Source organism: Choloepus didactylus, chromosome 24, assembly GCF_015220235.1.
Source record: "Choloepus didactylus isolate mChoDid1 chromosome 24, mChoDid1.pri, whole genome shotgun sequence".
Lineage (NCBI taxonomy): Eukaryota > Metazoa > Chordata > Mammalia > Pilosa > Megalonychidae > Choloepus > Choloepus didactylus.
The window spans coordinates 17,800,144-17,820,198 of record NC_051330.1 but is presented as its reverse complement, the minus strand read 5'-3'; the positions used below and the strand labels follow the sequence as shown (position 1 = coordinate 17,820,198).

Sequence of the window (20,055 nt, the reverse complement as noted above, 5' to 3'; positions counted from 1 at the left end):
TTTTAGAATCCATAACTTAATATTGTGAACTAACATATTCCTGGTATTTTTTAGTACTTGGAAATAATGTTGAAAAATTTAAGGGTTTTTTTCTGGATATAAACCCCTTGTTATTGAAGAACTGATTATATTTGAAACTTGGGCTCTTTTGACCTTTGAAGGTAGTGCTGGATTGGACTAAGAGATTTTAGGCAAATTGCAGAATAATCATTTGTGTGTTGGGAATATAAAGTATATATATGCCTGGCTGTGTTCCAAACCCAAGCCATAAATTCTTGTCTTCTTCCATTATGTTGTAGTATCTCTGTCTCCTCTCCCCCTAATGAATATTATTATTAGAAGGTAATAGTCATGTTCAAAGAGCTTTGTAAACTTGGTATCAAAATTTATTTCTAATTGTATGCTGTCTGGATAAATAAAGACTGTAGGTGGGGTGGATAGTATTTTTATTATTTTCCATACTAAGATGATCATATTTTCTGATTAAAGTGAATTTTGTTTATATGGGACAAGCCCTGATTGGATATGGAAATTTGTAGAAGGTTTAAAATGAATTCTGTCTACGTTTCTATTCTTTTGCCAATACTACACTGTCATGATTACCGTAGGTATGCACTAAGACTTAATATGGGGTAGAGCAATTCCTCCATTATTCTTTTCTGTTAATAGTTTTAGCTATTCTAGGGCTTGTTAATTTCAATATTTATTTTAAGATATTCATGTGTATGTCTACAAAAAAACTTGCTAGGTTTTGATCAGAATTGCATTAAAAACTTAAAACCAACCAGGAGAATTAACAACTTTGCTATTTTGGGTCTTACAATTCATGAAGACACTATGTGCCTCCATTTACGTAAGTCTTTGAATTCTATCGTCAGCATTGTGTCCTTTTTAGCATTCAGGTCCAGTACATGTTTTATTTCATTTACACCCATGTATTTCATGTTTTAGAGATTATAAATAATATTGTATTTTTTTAATTTTTAAAATTTTTAAATATTTTTTATTAGAGAAGTTGCATGTTTTCAGAAAAATCATGTGGATACTACAGATTTCCCATACTTCCCCTCCCTTATGGACACTTTGCATTAGTAGGCTACCTTTGTTAAAACTGAAGAAAGAATATTATTAAAATTGTACTATTAAATACAGAACATAGTTTGCAAAATGAATTAGTATTTGTGTTGTAGGGTCATATTTTTAAAAAAATTTTTATTCTAGTAACATATATACAGGGTCCAAACTAAGCCATCAACAAGAGGATACCTTCACTGAAGAAAGGCTTGGCCTTTCTCCTTGAGTCCATGCTTTCAATTCATTTGGGTATATATCTACAGGTGGGATCACTAGGTCATGTAGCACTTCTAAACTGAACTTACTGCAGAAATGCCAAACTATTTTCAAAGGGGCTGCACCACTTCATATTCCCACCAAGGAGCAAGTATTCCTATTTCTCCATATCCTCTTCAACACTTGTGATTTTCTGTTTTTACTGGTAGGTGTTCTAGTGGGTGGGTGTGGTGGTTTGAAACTCTATATACACCAGAAAAACAAGTTAAATTTCATCTGTTCCTGTGCATCAAAAGAAAAAGATAAATGACCCCATTGTAAGTAGGAAATTTTGATGCGGCTACTTCAGTTAAGGTATGATCACCTCAGTCCAAATGAGTCTTAATTTTCTTACTGGATTCCTTTATAAGAGAGTGAATTTCAGACAGAGAAAGAAAGCCATGGAAGCAAGAAGCTGAAAGCAATGAAATCCAAAAGAGAAGGGGGAGACCAGCAGATACCACCATGTGTCTTGCCATGTGGCAAAGGAGCCAAGGATCACCAGCAGCCAGACTTGCAAAGAAAGCATCCCTTTGATCATGCCTTGATTAGACATTTTCTCAGCCTCAAAACTAAAAGCTAATAAGTTGCCATTGATGAAGTCACACCATTTCATGGTATTAGCACAAGCAACTTAGAAATCTAAAACCACATCATTGTGGTTGATGAGTGTATTTTTGTGTGTGGTTTGGCCAGTTCTATATTTTCTTTGGATAAATATCTATGCACAATTCTTGCCCATTTTTAATTGTCTTGTTCATCTTTTTATGATGTCAAGTTGAAGTATTTCTCTATATATTCTGGATATTAAACCTATATTTGATATTTGGTTTCCAAATATTTTCCCCCATTTTTAGGTTGTCATTTTGCTTTCATGATGATGTCCTTTAATGCACAAAAGTTTTTAATTTTGACAAAGTCCCATTTATCTACTTTTTTCTTTTGATGTGCATGTTTTTAGTGTGAATTCTAAGAAACTGTGGACTAACACAAGGACCTGAAGATGTTTTCCTTCCATGAGTTTTACAGACTTGGTTCTCATATTGAGGTATTTAATCCACTATGAATTAATTTTTGGATATATTGTGAGGAGCTTCAAAACTCTAAGACACATACATTCTTTGGCAATAGCTAAGTATATATTGTATTTTTGATTAATTCATGAAACATTTCATAAAAGGTGTGTGTAGAGTCAAAAAAAAAAGTAAATGGATATTTTAGCTGATGTCTGCCAGTTGATAGTAATTATTTAAAACAAACAGCATCTCCAAATGAAATTTTAAAATATTTGGCTTCAGTGGAAGAAAATGAGGAATAGTCTTTGCATTTACCCAAGACAGACAACTTTTGAATCCATGTATTTATGTACTAGACCTCCAAAGGGCCTTTCTTCTAAGGAGTTCTGACTTAAACTTATTTAGAGATCTCTATAAGAGATTATGTACCCATTAAAATTTAAAGACCAGTTTACATGAACAATTATATTTAAAGACTATTACTTTGATATCTATCTCTCTCAATCTCTCTCTCACATACAAACATACATATGCCCATACACATGCACACAGAGAAAAAAAACATCAAATTGATAAATAGGAGTTTGGTGGTTTGAAGCTGTATGTACCCCCAGAAAATGATGTTCTTACATTTAATCTATTTCTGTAGGTGTGAACCCATTATAATTAGGACCTTTTGATAAGGTTACTTTTAGTTGTGTCCCACATCAATCAGAATGGATCTTAATCCTATTACTGGAGTCCTTTATAAGTACAGTGAAATTCAGACAGAGAGAAAGCCACAGGAAGAGAGAAGCTGGACATCAACAGAACCTGGAAGAGAGGGGAGAGACCAGGAGACACCACCATATGCCTTGTTATATGATGACCTTAGGACCAAAGATTACCAGTAACCAATCTCCAAACACCAGACCCACTTCATGATATTTGCCTGAGCTGCCTAGGAAACTAAAACAGGCGGTAAGTAACAACTTAGCACAGTGTTTTTAAACCACAGTCCTCGGACATCTCTTTGGATACTAATGTTTTTCTACAAGGATAATTTAAATAATTAAATTTTAACTTTTTTATTACAAACTTTTAATGTTAGTATAATCTGGGCTATGGGAACGTCTGCTTTAGATCAAAGGATGGCAAGATGATTTCATTTGTGTTTGTGCTTACTGATTACATAGTCCTCAATAATAGTACTGTAATTTTGGTTGGCAAAGCAAGGGTGGACTTGACAAATTCTGCATTTTTAAACCAGTAAAGGAAAATTACATTGCAGACTGCAGAAAGAGTATATATTTTGCAATATTTTGAATACCAGAAAGTGTTAAGAGAACTGCACTATCTCAAGAAACAGAATAGTATAGGTCTGACAAAAGAAGACAAAAGAGAGAGAAGCAGACAGTACAATAGTCAATAGGCCAACAATGACTAATTGATCTGCTCCTCCCCACCTTCTCCCAGAATCATCCTCCATCTCCCAACCCCAACTTCATTAACAACTACTCACCCCCTTGCTTTCCAACCCCAGTGGTCCCATTGGTTATTTCTTGAAAACACCAGAACTCACTACCATATCAAATCTTTTGAGAGGATGCTCTTCCCCTAGATATCTCCATGCCTCACTCCTACTTCCTTCAAGTATTCATTAGATTGACCCTTCTTCATGATGCCCTCCATGACAACATTCCACTTGGGCCTTTCCAGAGACCACATCAATGGGGAAAGTGGGGTGAAGTGTTTGGCCCATGGCCCTGGCTGGAGCCACCATGGACCACCAGGTAAGTGTAGATTCTGGAGAGATTCTGCGTCAGCTGGAGCGTATACTGCCAGGCAGCAGCTTTGTGAGCTAGAATAAAGCAGAAACCTAAGAATGAGCTCCACGATGGCCATGGGTGAACCAAGACTGAACTGGGATGTGAAGACATTTTTCTCTCAAGACAATTATACAGATCTGGTTTGGATGTATGTCCCCCAAAATGCCATGTTTCTTTGATGCAATCTTGTGGGGGCAGATGTATTAGTGTTGATTAGGTTGGAACCTACTGATTGTTTCCATGGAGACGTGAATCAATGAACTGTGAGCAAGACCTTTGACTGGATGTTTTCCAAGGAGGTGCTACCCCACACATTCAGGGTGGGTCTGAATTAAATCACCGGAGCCATAAAAAAGCTGACAAACAGAAGGAACTCAGTATACCTGTGAAGGTATACTTGTGTTGGTGACTTAATTTCGACATTTTCATGGCCTTCTGACTGTAGCTTTGTAACCAAATAAACCCCCTTTTAAAAGCCAATCCATTTCTGGTATTTTGCATAATGGCAGCATTAGCAAACAGGAACAAAATCATTCCATGTCTCCAAGTTTAAAAGAACTATGTATTTTATTTAACAGACATAGAGGAGAAAATTTGAATGCCTCAGCAAGTTCTGTAGAAAGTGGGCTGGCACTTAGCTCAGCAGTTCAAGCAAAGGAAAAAGTTAAACCACAGTTGGAATGGTTCTTCCTCCAAAACCAAGAGTTCCCTATCCTTCTTTCTTTCATTTCTCATAGAACAAAAGGGTTGTGTGGACTTGTTGGTTAAGTATGCAAAAATTACCGCAAATTCCAAAGTTGTTGTAATACATTAAAATGACTATTTGCAGTATTTGGATATGGAAAAACATGTGAATGAAGAAATTACTGAATTCCTAATGTTTTTGCAATTCTGGAAAGAAATGTGCACAGGAATATAATATGCTTTCTTATGATGCTTCTTCACAGAGCAAATTTTAAGAGCTTGCATTGAGCAAGTGAAAACATATACAGAATTCTATTATCTCCATGACGTCTCCAGCTTAATGGGGTTCTTCCCATTTAAAACAGAAATGGGATTAAAGTTAGAAAAAACTCTTCTTGCATTGGGTGACATAAAATATGTGAAAACCATATTTCCCTCAATGCTTGCAAAGTTACAGCTCTCATAAGATAACGGTTCCATGGTCTCATTAATATGAATTAACATTAATGAGCAAACTTTGAGAGTTTAAAGCTGATAATAAGGCTACCAGGAGATAGAAAGAGGGTAGAAATTGGGCATTTGATGATGAAGGACTACAGAATGTTCAGCAGGATTGATTGTATATATCCAGAAATAGCACAATACTGCGTGATGGTAGCACAATATTGTAAGTACACTGAACAAAGATGTCCATGAGTAAACCTGAAAGAGGTGGGCTAGGGGCATGAAAAATACCTGAGATAAAGATAGAAGATGAAGACTGGGACTGTTTAACTTAGCAAAAACTGGAGTGATCAATGTGACTAAATGTACAAATACAAAACTGTTCTTGCATGTGGGAGAACAAATGAATATCAACCATACAAAGTGTTGGAGAGGGGATGGTATTGGGGAAAAATATAATCAAAGCAAACTGGAATTTATGGTCAACAGTAATATTGTAATATGCTTCCATTAAATATAACAAAAGCAATATACCAAAATTAAATGTGTATGAGGGATATGGGATTCTTGGTAGTGGTATTGTTGTCTGACCCTACTATTGTATTGTATGGTATTTTATTTTTATCTTTTTTTATTATTCATTTAAAAAACCTTTTTTTAGTAATAAATATGTTCAACTGCTAACTGCGGTGATAAACACACAACTGTATGATGATACTATGAACAATTGATTGTACACTGTGGATAATTATATGGCATGTGAGTATAGCTCTATAAAATTGTATGGAAAAATATAAACAGAGATAAAAGTGCTGGAGAAAACATGGAGAGAGGGATGCACATATTTACTGTTGGTTAGGAGGCAGAAAGATATAGCCTTTCTGGAGGACAGTGGGGTGGTTCCACATGAAACTAAGTATGTGGGTTCCCTAAGGTCCTGCAACCTTGTTAGGGGGCATATACTTGGAGGATCTGAGAGCAGGAACATGGGTGGACATTTGCAAACTTGTGTTTATGGAGACTGTATGCATGATTTGCAATGGGTGGAGGTGACCTAAGGTACATCAACTGAGGAACAGAATGGTGAAATGTTGTGTGTACATACAATGGAATATTGAGCAACTGCAAGGAGTGCAGCTGTGAGACACCTAACAAGAAGACAAACAGTATAATGCCTCACCAATATGGACTAACTACAATGTGTAAACTCAGAATTGAACCTTAGAGCACAGCTTATCAGAGGAACACTTATTGTAATGATCCCTAGATTATAAGATCTTACAGCAGTCACATCTATACCTGAATTGTAATGGCTATCTCCAGATTCAGAGATGCTGATCCCTTTGCATTTAACCTGATCAATCCCTGGAACTTTGGGTATCTGTATGACACCTGAAACTCAGTGCTAGAACTCGGCAGATATGAATGTCAGTATTAGCACATATAGCAACTGTTAAAAAAGCTGAAAAAGAGTCCAGACTTCAGTTAGAGATATGAATGAAGCAGATGTGGTTAGGGTTAGGGCAAAGGGTAAAGGACAATACTAACTGTGTTTTATAACTTCAAATTCCATGTGAGACCAAGGGAAGAGATCTTTAATTGGCGCAAGATCTGTATTTCCTAAACAATTTAATTTGTATTGTTTGTTCAAATATTATTACATGGAACTTTTACTAGGAAGTGAGACCTAGTAAGTTTGCATAGGTTAGTGTGAAATAGTAACACATCCCAAAGTAATTTGGACAGAGAATAAAAATATTTATGCAGGCCACCCTGAGGAGCTGGGGGAAAATGCAGACATGTTCAGCTTCCTCACCTGGATTGTTGCTATGTTCTGACAAACATTGGTGGTTTGATGTACCAAGCCCCCTATCATGGGACTTGCCCTTATGAAACTCATTACTGCAAAGGAAAGGCTAAACTGGATTATAATTGTGCCTAAAAGTTTCCCCATGAGTACCTCTTTGTTGTTCAGATGTGGCTCTCTCCCTCTAGCTAAGCCAACTCGGCAGGTGAACTCACTACTGAGTTGAACTACATGGGATCTGACTCCCAGGTGTGCAAATCTCCCTGGCAACGTGGGATATGACTCCAAGGGATGAAACTGGACCGACATCATGGGATTGAGAACATCTTGACCAAAAGGGGGATGTGAAATGAAACAAAATAAAGTTTCAGTGGCTGAGAGATTTCAAATGGAGTTGAGAGGTCACTCTGGTGGGCATTCTTATGCTCTATATAGATAACCCTTTTTAGGTTTTAATGTATTGGAATAGCTAGAAGTAAATACCTGAAACTATCAAACTGCAACCCAGTAGCCTTGACTCTTGAAGATAATTGTATAGCAATATAGCTTATAAGGGATGACAGTGTGATTGTGAAAGCTTTGTGGATCATGCTCTTTATCCAGTGTATGGATGGATGAGTAGAAAAATGGGGACAGAAAACTAAATGAAAATTAGGGTGGGAGAGGAAGATGATTTGGGTGTTCTTTTTACTTTTATTTTTTGTTCTTATTTTTACTTTTTCTGGTACAAGAAAAATGTTCAAAAAATAGATTGTGGTGATGAATGCACAACTATATGATGGTACTGTGAACAATTGATTGTACACTTTGGATGACTGTATGGTATGTGAATATATCTCAACAAAATTGAAATTAAAAAAAGATAGCTGTGCCAGTTTGGATGTTTTATGTCCCCCCAAAACGCCATGTTCTTTAATGCAATCTTGTGGGGGCAGACTTAGAGTTGATTAGGTTGTTACTTATTGAGTGTTTCCATGGAGATGTGACTCAATCGACTATGGGAGAAGACCTTTGATTAGATTATTTCCATAGAGGTGTTACCCCACCCACTCAGGGTGGGTCTTAAATAAATCACTGGAGTCCTATAAAAGAGTTCATAGACAGAAGGATCTCAGAACAGCTGAGAGTGACATTTTGGGGAGCAGCTGAGAGAGACATTTTGGAGACAGTCACTGAAAGCAGACTTTTGCTGACACTTTGGAGATGTTAGCCCCGTATTTGCTCTGGAGAAACTAAGAGAGGACAAACACCTCAAGAGCAATATTTTGAAGAATGCACAGGAGCTGAGAGTGGAGCTGGAACACAACCGGGGAACAGCAGACACCAGCCACGTGCCTTCCCAAGTAACAGAGGTTTTCCAGACACCATTGGCCTTCCTTTGGTGAAGGTATACTCATGTTGATGCCTTAATTTGGACATTTTAATGGCCTTCAGACTGTAAATTTTTAACCAAATAAGCCCCCTTTATAAAAGCCAATCCATTTCTGACAGCATTAGCAAATGGGAACAGTAACATATCTACCACTGAAACACCAGAATAAACAGCTGCAGCTATGCATGGTATTAGTAAAGAACCAAATGCAGAGAAGCTTGTTTCAAGATATCACTCTCTGATAGCTCTAACTAGTTAATCATTTTTTACCTTATTAAATAATCATGGACCAAACTACAAGGAACAATGGGAAATTCCAGTGTGTGTTCAAGTAATACCTATTACAGGTTCAAAGCCAGTTAAAGTAATTTATTTTAATTCACCACTTCTTCAAAAGAAAATGACAATGAGAGAGAGAAACCAAATTTTCCACAAAGTTCTATTAAAATTCATGATGTCCAAAATCTCATCTGTTTCAGTCTCTGCAGTATTTATGGACACACCTGAAGAATATATATCTGAAATGGATATATTTTATGAAGTTAATGAATGCTGAAGAATTGAGAGTATGGAAAATTTGGATCTGGATTTTGATGATGATGTCACAAAACTTGAAACTTTGGGAATAACCACCACCAAATCATCAGATTTGTCTGTGAACTCTTTTATAGGACTCCAGTGATTTATTTAAGACCCACCCTGAATGGGTGGGGTAACACCTCCATGGAAATAATCTAATCAAAGTTCTCCTCTACAGTCGATTGACTCACATCTCCATGGAAACACTCAATGAGTTCCAAACTAATCACCTCTTAAGTCTGCCCCCACAAGATTGCATTAAAGAACATGGCGTTTTGGGGGGAAATAAAACATCCAAACTGGCATAGCTATCTTTTTTTATTTCAATTTTATTGGGATATATTCACATACCATACAGTCATCCAAAGTGTACAATCAATTGTTCACAGTACCATCACATAGTTGTGCCTTCATCACCGCAATCTATTTTTTGAACATTTTTCTTGTACCAGAAAAAGTAAAAATAAGAACAAAAAATAAAAGTAGAAAAGAACACCCAAATCATCTTCCCCTCCACCCTATTTTTCATTTAGTTTTTTGTCCCCATTTTTCTACTCATCCATCCATACACTGGATAAAGAGAGTGTGATCCACAAATCTTTCACAATCACACTGTCACCCCTTATAAGCTACATTGCTATACAATTGTCTTCAATTGTACAGCAAAGTACTTCCACAGTACCCAACATGGCAGATACTTCCATATCTTCCGAAGTTGCAGCTACACCCATGGCACCAACTGTACCAGACATTTCTGCTCATTCTAGAAGTTTATCACAGGTCCTAATGGAACAACTGCAAAAGGAGAAACAACTGGCAACTGGTATTGATGGTGGCCCTGAAGACGATCGGGGATTTGTACCATGTGGTGATAAGGTATCAAATTCTGACAAGTCTTTGTTGCAAGATGGTGAACTGAAAACCTCTGCTGCTTTACAGTTGGAAGGTATCAAGGCAAAGGAAATTGAAACCTCTAATAAAAATCATATGACCATTGATAAAGTATATGTTGATGAAAGAACAAATGTTCTAGAGAACACAGACAATTCAAAGGAAAAGACTATTACATCAGAAGCAACTAAAACTAAAGATGTAATTCTTTGCCATGGTGATACAGATGAAGACCGTTTAATCATTGATACAGGGTGTAAAAACAATAGTAATGGAAAGACAGCTGCTGTAGGTTCTAGCTTAAGTTCTAGATCAACAAGCCCAAATTATTCCTCAGGACAGGCTTCTGTAGGAAACCAGACTAATACTACTTGTAGTCCCTAAGAGTCATGTGTTTAAAAAAAAAAAAAACTATCAAAAGAGTATATTAAAAATTTGACCCAGTTTGGAGAAATTTTTTAAATGCAGGATAAACTCTTAAAGCCAAGTTCCAGTAAAGTACTGAATTGCCCTTAATGAACTTAGAAAATTCTAAATAGCCTCCGGCTTCTGAGCAATCCCCTACTCCTTCATATGCCTCTAGTTGGCCAAAGTCTACATGGCCTTCTGTGTTTCAGAAACCAAAAGGATGATTGCCATATGAACTTTAGGACTATGTTGAAGATACACAGGAATATCTAGCTTCTCAGGAAGGAAATTTTGTTTATAAGTTGTTTAGCCTGCAAGATCTATTGTTGCGTGTGCATGTCATTGTCCAGATGGTAAAAACAGGACCACGTTCTAACCAACAGAAGAAAATCAGAAGATAATTTCCAGTTTAGGTATTACCAAAAGTGGAATATCCAGCTTGTTATGGGATTGAAGCTCTGACTGCAAGTGAACTTTGTTGCTTATGGAACTGAAAGTTTATTGCATTCCAACTGCTCATTTTATATTAAGCATATTGATGCATTTTACTCAATGCTATTCCTGATTGAAGAAATTACCTCAGAAGAATTAAAAGTTTCTCAGTCTCAAGATTTCAAGTTTATTTAACAACCTCCAACACACCCTAAAGAAATTAAGTAGCTTGCAGGAAGGTTCATACTTCCTGTTTCAGGCAGCAGCAGATTCTCCGCTCCTGTTCGACAAGAGCTCTGATGGAAACATCACTAGGACAGCATACAATTTGCATAAAACACTGCATTCTTCCTAGTGTAGCTTCCAGTAGCTCAGTTCCCTGGGTCCCTTAGGATCCCAGGCCCTTTTACCATATTATATTCCTCATGGAAGAATGCCTAGTACCACCTAAGTTTCTAGGCCCTACAACAGAACAAAAGTTTGGTGAAATAAGAATGCCTGCATGCAACTGCAGGAAACCAAAAGCATGGTTTCCATGAAAACCAAAAGCAGTTGCTTGCCTGCTCAGCAAGTTAAAAACGGAGTGGCTCCAAATAAAAGGAAAATAACCTAAGGACTGTACCATGGAAAATGAAATTTCAGAAAAAAACAGTTACAACAATGTTTAGTTTAGAAAAGTTTGAGGGGAAATATGCCTAAAAGATCAATAGGTGAGAAGAAAAATTTTCTTTTAGTGTCCCCCTAAGTTTTTAGTGTCTTGAAAACAATACACTGGTCATGTGAAAGAATCTTTGAACTATAGTGGAATGTTTTGCTCTTAATCCTTATGTTTGAAGAGAATCTAGATATATTTTAGCATTGTCGTGGCAGGGAAATACGTAAGGGAGAAAAGAATATTTTTATAGTAGACCTTTTCTAAAAAGTATAAATAGGAAACCAATTTGCTTTTTTCAAAACATTTACCACTATAAGTTATGTTAATAATTTGAGTTGTATTTCTATTGACCCTGACTCAAATGGTTAAATCTTAGCACCAACAGAGATAATGTAAGCCATGTTTCTGACCCACTGGGAGAATTGTTATATTCTACTTTAAAATGAGGATTACTGCAGGTTAATAAATTTAACTTGGAAAATTTGGCAAAATTATATTGCAGAAGCCAAAAATAAAAAATAAAAAGTAAAAAAACTCTGCATCTGAAGTCACAAATTACATTTTCTTCTTGGGCACCCATGAGTTTGGTTTTTAAAAAAACTAACAAAAACTATTTTGGGGAGTAACAGGTTTGGTGACAAATGCTACTAGCTCTTGGCACAAATCCCTGCTGAGTGCTGAAGTACACTAGTGAAAGGAAAGAGATAAGTATGTTCTCCAGAAACATCTCACCATTCCAATTTACAAGGTCAATATGTGGTAAAGCATAAGCCGTTTTTTTGTCATCTATATTGATTTAAATTTTCTAGGATCATAGCTTAAAGAGATGAATTTGAAAAAGGGCATGATCAGCTGATGTTACTGAAGCCACTTTGGACTTAAGAAGGGACAATACTTTTTAAATTTTATATCCCTACATTTGTGCACTAAAATGTTTGGAAATATGTGTGTCATTTGTAAAATATAAGCTTTCCTGTCCAAGGAAATACTTGCTTTGTTTGGGGAATGTTTTTTATGTTTTTAAATTAATACAAGAAATTTGGTTGAAGAAAATTCTCAATTGTTTTAAATAACAGTTATAATAACGGTAATACATAACAATTGAGAATTTTTATCTTCAATTACCAAGTTTTGTTTTGTTTCTGTCAGTCATTAGATATTTTTAATTACTTAATCAGCAATTATTAGTAAAGTTGTTTTATGTATTTTAATATATCATTTACATGTCCTGCATTTCTTTTTTAAATGATTAAGGTTTTCTTTTTTAGTGAATTCAATCTTTTTTTTTTAACTTTAAGTCACTTTTCCACAGATCTCAAAAATATTTCCATTGTGAATCATTTGGCAGTGAATCAAGGGAGTGCAAGGAGGAATTCCCTTGGAATTTGCTCTTTTTAAAAAACTGGACAATGCTTCAGACTTCTAAATATCAGAAAGTCTTGGCTTTCATTGTTTTAACATTACTTTTTATATAGTAAAATATGTGGTCTTACAAATAATTTTGAAATTATCTTAATTGATTATATATAGTAAGTCAGCATTACTCCTTGTGCTTAGTCAAGCATATTTATAATATATATTTGATCATGAAAAAAAAAAATCCCACCTCCTTTCCTAGCCCTCTCCTCCCACCCTATCTTACTCTCGCTGTTTCCAGAGCACTCTCACCCTCTCATGTTTCAAATAACCTACTTATCTATTGTGTATTTGCCACCTCCACCTGGAATAAAAGCTCCTTCAGGGCTGGGCTTATTTCATCTTTTCTCATGGCTCTAATGCCAGCAACAGGAATTAAGCCTGGCACAAAACAGGCCATTCACAAATAATAGTTGAATAAATGAATGAATGGACATTCTTAACAAAACCCCTACCACGCCTTCACTAGCGGAGCGCTACCATATAATGTTACTGCAGGCAGGTCAATGACAATACACCAAGGTGCAGTTAAAAATTTATGTTAAAATAGTTTTTAAAGAGGTATTGCGGGCAACGGGCAGCAGCTGACCGGCTCGTTTGCTCCCGCTGCATGCCTGCGCGGGAGGCGGGGTCGCGCGGGAGGCGGGGTCGCGCGGGAGGCGGGGACGCGCGCGGGCTCGTTCGCGCGGCCGGCTACGTACACTAGCGACGGCCGCGCGAAAGCGGTCACGTGACCGCAGCGGCTACCCGTACAGTCAGGGCCTGATGTGGTAGTGGCGGTAGCCATGGCAACGGCAGCAGGAGGACCAGCCACCTCATAAACCCCTCTGCGCGCCTCCACCGCCCCCTCCTGTGCTCCGGCCTGACTTCCCCTTTCCCCCACCTTTCCCGGCACTGCGGGAAAAGCAGCGCAGGGCAGAGAAGGCAGGGAGGGCGGCGCGAGCCCGGACACAGTACCATCCTAGTCTGTTCAAGACCCGGCAAGAGGGAAAAGGGCTGTAGGCAGAAAGGGCAGGACGTGGGCGGAGGCCGCCAAGACAAGTCCCCGTTGAAGGCAGATAGAAGGCCTGTGCGTGCATCCAGCCCCGGAAAAAAAGACGGGAACACTGGAGTCTGATAGAATTTACCCGCTCAATCACGAGGCTTTTGTTTTTGCAGTTTGAATGGAAAGTGCAGGAGATGTTTAGAAACGCAGTAGCAGGTGGGACTTCCAGAATTGTGTGTGTGTGTGTTTCCGTAGAGGCCTACTCTGAACAAGGCAGCAATGCATGGTGGGACGTGTAGTTTACTCGGCCTTCACTTTTCCGTGGTTGAAGTGATGGTGGGCACGTTGTAATTAATGGGTAAAACACTTTTTTTCAAAGCCTGTTACATCGAAATTTAGAGGTAGGCTTTAAAAAATGGAATATTAAGAATTAATGGGAACCTAAGAACAGACGTAAAAAGCGTGTGTATATGGAGAAGTGAAACGTTAGAAGGGAATGACCCTTCCTTGAGGGTGCAACGGAAAAATAATAGGAGAGTAAACACCATTTCGGTGTTGGGAAGTGAGAAAGTGCGGGAGCATTATCTCTAATGGTGAATTACATCAGTAATATTTGGACAACTTGCAGAGCCCTTCTAAATGAGATTTTTATTGTACGTTTTGTGGTTTTTTCAGTGAGATTTTTCTGAATATAAAAGTAATAAGTGTTCAATTTGGAAAATTATAGACAAGTATAAAGAAGAAAAAATCACTTATTTCAACCGTCAGCAACATCTGCTAACATTTTGGTTTATTATCGTCTAGTTTTTAAAATTTATTTCCCAAAATCTGGGTTTATTCAACTTTGTGCATTGTTTTGTAAACTTTAAACATAAGTCTTAAACTTGTGTTTCTGTTTTAGCTGGAAATGTGAAAAAGTTAGTGAAAAAAAGTACTTTTTATTGACTTTTTCGCTTACAATATATCTTCATAATTGTGACTTTGCTGGTAGTTTCCCTCTAAAAGATAAAACTATAAAAATACTTTTTTGGGTGGCAGGGAAGCTGCTGCTTTATGGAAGACTTTTATTTGTTCTTGAGGGATACCTCAAGAATCTTTCTGCTATTAAAAGAAACATGGTAAATTTTAATTAATAGGTAAGCAGACTCCACCCCTAATCCTGTTAATTAATGTTGTCTCTAGAATTGTAGAGTATTTTTTTGATTAGTCTAATGTTTGTGAGATTGTAACAAATAGGAAAAACTAGTCTGCATATGTTATAATTTTCCTGCAATAAATTTGCTCATTTGCACAATTATAATTGACATTTCATGCCCTAGTTAGCTATGTGAAACGAACTCAAAGGTTTGTTTGATCAATGGAGTTCTGAAAGAGTATACTATGACTTGGCATTTTGATTCTGACAATATAAAAGGTCTCAGTCAAAATAAAAGTGAAGTTTATAAAGAGAATGATGACACTAAAACTTTTTTTTTTCCTTTCTAGAAATACCCTCCTCTTTTTGGGTTGTTTCATCATCTGTGAAATGAGATTAAACTAAAGCTCAGGGTTTAGAAGAATTGTTTGTACGAGGAATAGATAAACGTAAATGTAGGAGGAATAGAGAAGAGCATCTCTTTAATATTTCATACTGCAGAATGAGATCAGAAAATTGACGAAAGTAACTTTGACGTAAATTGAGAAATGATGCAGATATTTAGAAGATCAAGAGGACCAGGAGAGTAGGTTAAATTTATATCAAAGGCATTAAAGTCACATGTTCTAGGAACAGTTTCAGAAGGAAATAATAAAATTATTTAAATATAGGCCAAAATATATATATAGAGAGAGAGAGCCCTGTTTTAATCTGTTTGGCTGCTCAAGCAAATACCATCCAACAGATTGGCTTAAATAATGGAAATTTAATGGCTCGCAGTTTTGAGATTAGGAAAAAAAGTCCAAATAAAGCCATCATCAAAGGGATGCTTTCTCCCTGAGGACTGGCATTCTGGGGTTGGCTGCTGACTCTCCTTGCTCCTAGGCTCCTCTCTCACATGGCAGTGCACATGTGCCCTTCTCTTCTGGGTCCTGTAGGTAGTCAGCTTGTGTTGCTCCTTCTGTGGCTTTCTCTCTCTGTGTGTTTGAATTTCATTCTGCTTATAAAGGACTCCAGTAATGGGATTAAGACCCATCCTGTTTGAGTTGGGCCACATCTTAACTGATGTAACTTCATCAAAAGGTGCTAATTACAATCAAATCACACCCATAGGAATGTGTTAAGTGTAAGAAATGTTTTTTTTGTTTTTGTTTTTTTTTTCTGGGGTACATAAAGCTCTTACTATGGGCCAGGCACTGTGCTAAGTGCTATGCATGAATTATTCTTTTAATGGTCTTCACAACCCTGTCAGAAGTCATCTTACCCTATTTTACAGATGGGAGAGCTGAGCTTTAGAGAGGTCAGGGGAAATTCCAGTGGTCACACAGGGGGCAATAGGACACAAGGGCAATTGCCTCCATGGGCAATTGGTGTCCTTATCTCCAGGGCTTCACCGAATCATCCTCTCCAGAGAGTAAATCTGCAGTCTGCTGCAGTGGGGAGGAGATACGGGGTTCTGACCATTCTATACTCAGACTTCCAGTTGATCGTCTTCCACCACTGGCACCTGACATCTCCATTTTGGGCTTTGGAGGGATCAGCAGCACAAATCAACTTGCCACTGCAGCCTCAGGTTTGGGTTTTCTAGTGTTTGCTGTCAAGTTACTAGTCTTATATTTGCATTCTTGCTTTCAAAATTTTATTTTTTTTTCTCCTAGTCTCTTTTATTTATCCTTATGTTTCAAACTTTCAAATTAATCACTTTACTATCATTTCATTGATGTATATGAGAGAGCAGAGGTAAATGCCCATGTTCACTTTTCAGTGATCCCTGGAAAGTGTCTCTTAAAATTCTTGTACTAATTTTCATACCCTTAATCTAGTATTCTGGAACCCTTAGAGAAAAGTATTTGTGCATGCATGTGTTGTGTATTGAAGATAAGAGGAATCAGATGCTTAGTGGAGCCTAAGTTTTTGCTTCTAATATATATTTTTTTTTCCCATAGAAAGCAGAAAAATAATTTATTCCAAAAGATGGCAGAAACAAGAAATTCATCCTGAAAATATAGTTTGTTGTAATTCTATTGTGTTGTGACAGATCTTCCCTCTGAATGTGCAGTCGTATTGAGTGCCCCACTGGCATCTTAGTTGCCTTGTAGCAGTTTCTGGCTGTTCTTTGCTCTTCTCATGGTGTGAGCAGACAGGAGCCATCTTCAAATCCACAGATTCCAAAAAGAGAGTACCCATATTTCTCAGAAGAACAGCATCTTTCATCTCAGAAGATCACATGCACATTTGTAGAGTCGGCATAGTTTAGGTTAAGTAGGCACATCATTCATCAAAGTGTAAAAAAAGGTGACAAGAAAAAAATACTACATTTTAGAAAAGATACTCAAACTTGCTGTGAAGGTTTAAGCAGTTGATGCCCAAGTCAAGAAAGGTGGTCTGGGGTTGGAGGTGATTTTGCATCCAGAGGAATTCTCTTCATGACCTCAATGACTTGAGCACTGTAGAAGATGTCTTCTTCCTCAAGGCCAATGATACTTGAGATACCAGATGGTTTCATTTTTCAGTTGTGGTCCAAAGAGAGGGTTGAGCTGGGCCAGAATTGCAATCAGCCAAAAGAGATAGCAGCAAACTGAACAGGTCACCAACATGGTGATGGTAACTCCTCGGTTAGGTCCTTTAGGGATGAACCAGGGCACCAACAGGCCGACGAAGCCCCAGAACACGCTCATCACGATGAGAGGCACCATAAGGCCGTTATACGCCATAGTTGCCGCCGGAGCTGCCAGCCCCTGCCTCGCCGCCTCACTTTGGTCCCACCCGGAAGTGTCAACCAGCTTCTAATATATTTTTAATCCCAAATATAATTTTCCTTAAACTTCTGTCCTGGTATTTTAAAATTGCTTAAGTTTTAAGATCTTTCTTTTGCAAATAACATTAAATCTTTGTCAAAGCAACTGTACTTTCAAGGAATGAATACAACCAACCTTAACTGGAACTTAAAAATAATTTTTCAAAATATAATAAGTCTGTCTTCTTTTGGTCAGACATGTTTCTGTCCCACCTCCACACAGAAGGAGAAAAGAAATCCTTCAATACAGAAAAAAATTTTAATGTAAAGATTTTTAGATCCCTGATAGAGGATTATACAAATAAATCTATAATCACTTCAGTTTTTATCTCCCATTCCTTCTAATAGTACATAGAAATACTCTCACATATGTCCATTTATGTCTGGAATGCAAAAAATAGAATCAACATATATTAACTGCCGATTTTATTCATATGGTGATTTATTTGATTCAGGCTGTCTTAGATGCAAATTAAAAACTCATCAAAAATAATACCCAAAAAGAAATTTGAATACCTGGGACTTCCATGACTTTGTTCAGCTCTAGTTACAGTGGGAAAAGGCAGGGTGTCCAATGATATCTATAGGGTTTTAGTGTTTCCTCATTCTTTCTTCATGTATATGTGTGCGTGCATGTATGTATTTGTGTGTATGTAGGTATGTATTTACATACATTATATATTTTCATATAAATTTTGTCATGCTTTTGACAATATTTAAACAAACATTCAAAAGATTATCATTTAACATAGTTCCTTCAGGAGACTAATTCATACAAGGAAAGAATAGAATATTTTTGTAATTTTTCTTTCAGAATTTCCTTTTGGTAGTGTAAATGAGAGCCACAAAAGGAAAACATTGTGTGTATTTTGTAGTCATAGGACATTCACTGGTCCCTATTTGATATACTTTTCCTTAGTGGCACTTGTGATTTTTACTCTCTTAGCATCTGCAATCCCATGTATGTTTGGGATTTCCCAACTTTATTAGCCAATTGAGGGTAAAAGTGCAGACATTTCCCTTCCTAAACTCCCTTGCAGCTAGGGTATGGTCAAATGAGGGTCATTCCACTAATCAGATTCAGCCTTGGAAGCAGAATCCAGTGACTCAGAGAGCAAGGGACCTGGAAACCTTCATTCAGATTGAGTTCCTAGGGCTGTTTTGCCAGTGGGGTAGGGGTGGGTTCAGTGTCCAGAGCTAGTGGTGTGTTGGTGGAACAACCTGTAGTCATTTGCTTGGTGGTGGTGCAAATTTCCTCACTAGATGGGTTGTGCCATGTGGCTGTGGGCATCAGTCCTATCTATGATTCATAGAGCCTGGTTCTCCATCCATTTTCGCCGTTTTGCAAACACGAAATATCATCATACATTCCTTTCTTGTCTAAATCAACCTGAGATGGTTTCTCTTACTTGCACCTGAGTCCCATGATGACCCTCACTTCCTCTGTTTTCTTTCTTGTAGTTCTATATTAACATAAACCTTATATTAATCTTTTCCTCTGTTACTTGAATCTTGTGGTATTAGCTGGAAATAGCATCAGGGAGAAGAGGTTGAGAGAAGAGAGTGTATGACCTCACTGAGCCCAGAAGACAGAGAGAGCCCTGCTGGAAGTCCATCACAAATCAGGCCAGCTGATTGTCAGTGCATCAGTTGCAGGCTGCCAGCCCCAGGGCACACTCATCTTTCACCACTGCTTCCAAGACACTGGTCCAGTCATGCACCACACAGATTATAGCAATATTTCCTAGTGTCTGCCTCCTGTCCTTGTTCCCCTAACCATTTCTCAAAACAGTGATCCCATGAAAAATGCATCAGATTATGTCAGCTAACAGTGAAAAACCTCTCTGCCTCCTCATTTCTCTCAGATCAAATTCTTTATGAGGTCTAAGGCCCTACTTGGGTTATTTCCTCCAAAAAACTCTCCTTATTGTGTTTGATCTCTCATAGAAACTAGTGCAGGATGGGAAGCTTGACAGGTAGGGTCTCCCTTGTTTTGGTACCCCTGACCCCCACCCACTTTAGGAAACAAGCTGTGCCCTCTTGGACCCTCAGGGAGTCTGGGCTGTTCCACAGGTCGGGAAGGGAGAAGGGAGGGAGGGCGTGCCCAGGGTGGGGAGTAGCACCAGAAAGCTGATGTTGGCTAGGCCTGCTTCACGTTCCCAAGGGCTCGACCTTCCTCAGAGCCTGGCTTGGGACCAGGGGAGGGGGAGAGTGATAAATGAACAGGGGCTTGTCATAAATCAAAAAAATTAACAAAGTAGAAGGTAACCCACTGCAAATAAATGCACAGCCCAGGA

The 20,055-nt window shown here is 37.8% G+C and overlaps 1 protein-coding gene and 1 pseudogene across 1 annotated transcript; one reads left to right on the top strand and one right to left on the bottom strand.

The window, feature by feature from the left end:
* Positions 1-4,209: 4,209 nt before the first annotated feature.
* Positions 4,210-11,383, top strand: LOC119520089 (annotated as a pseudogene).
* Positions 11,384-16,904: 5,521 nt separating this feature from the next.
* LOC119519981 (V-type proton ATPase subunit e 1-like) lies at positions 16,905-17,728 on the bottom strand. Its single transcript, XM_037817706.1, has one exon. It carries the CDS (start codon positions 17,673-17,675, stop codon positions 17,430-17,432), a length of 246 nt encoding a protein of 81 aa, XP_037673634.1. The 5' UTR covers positions 17,676-17,728; the 3' UTR covers positions 16,905-17,429.
* Between the last annotated feature and the right edge of the window lie 2,327 nt (positions 17,729-20,055).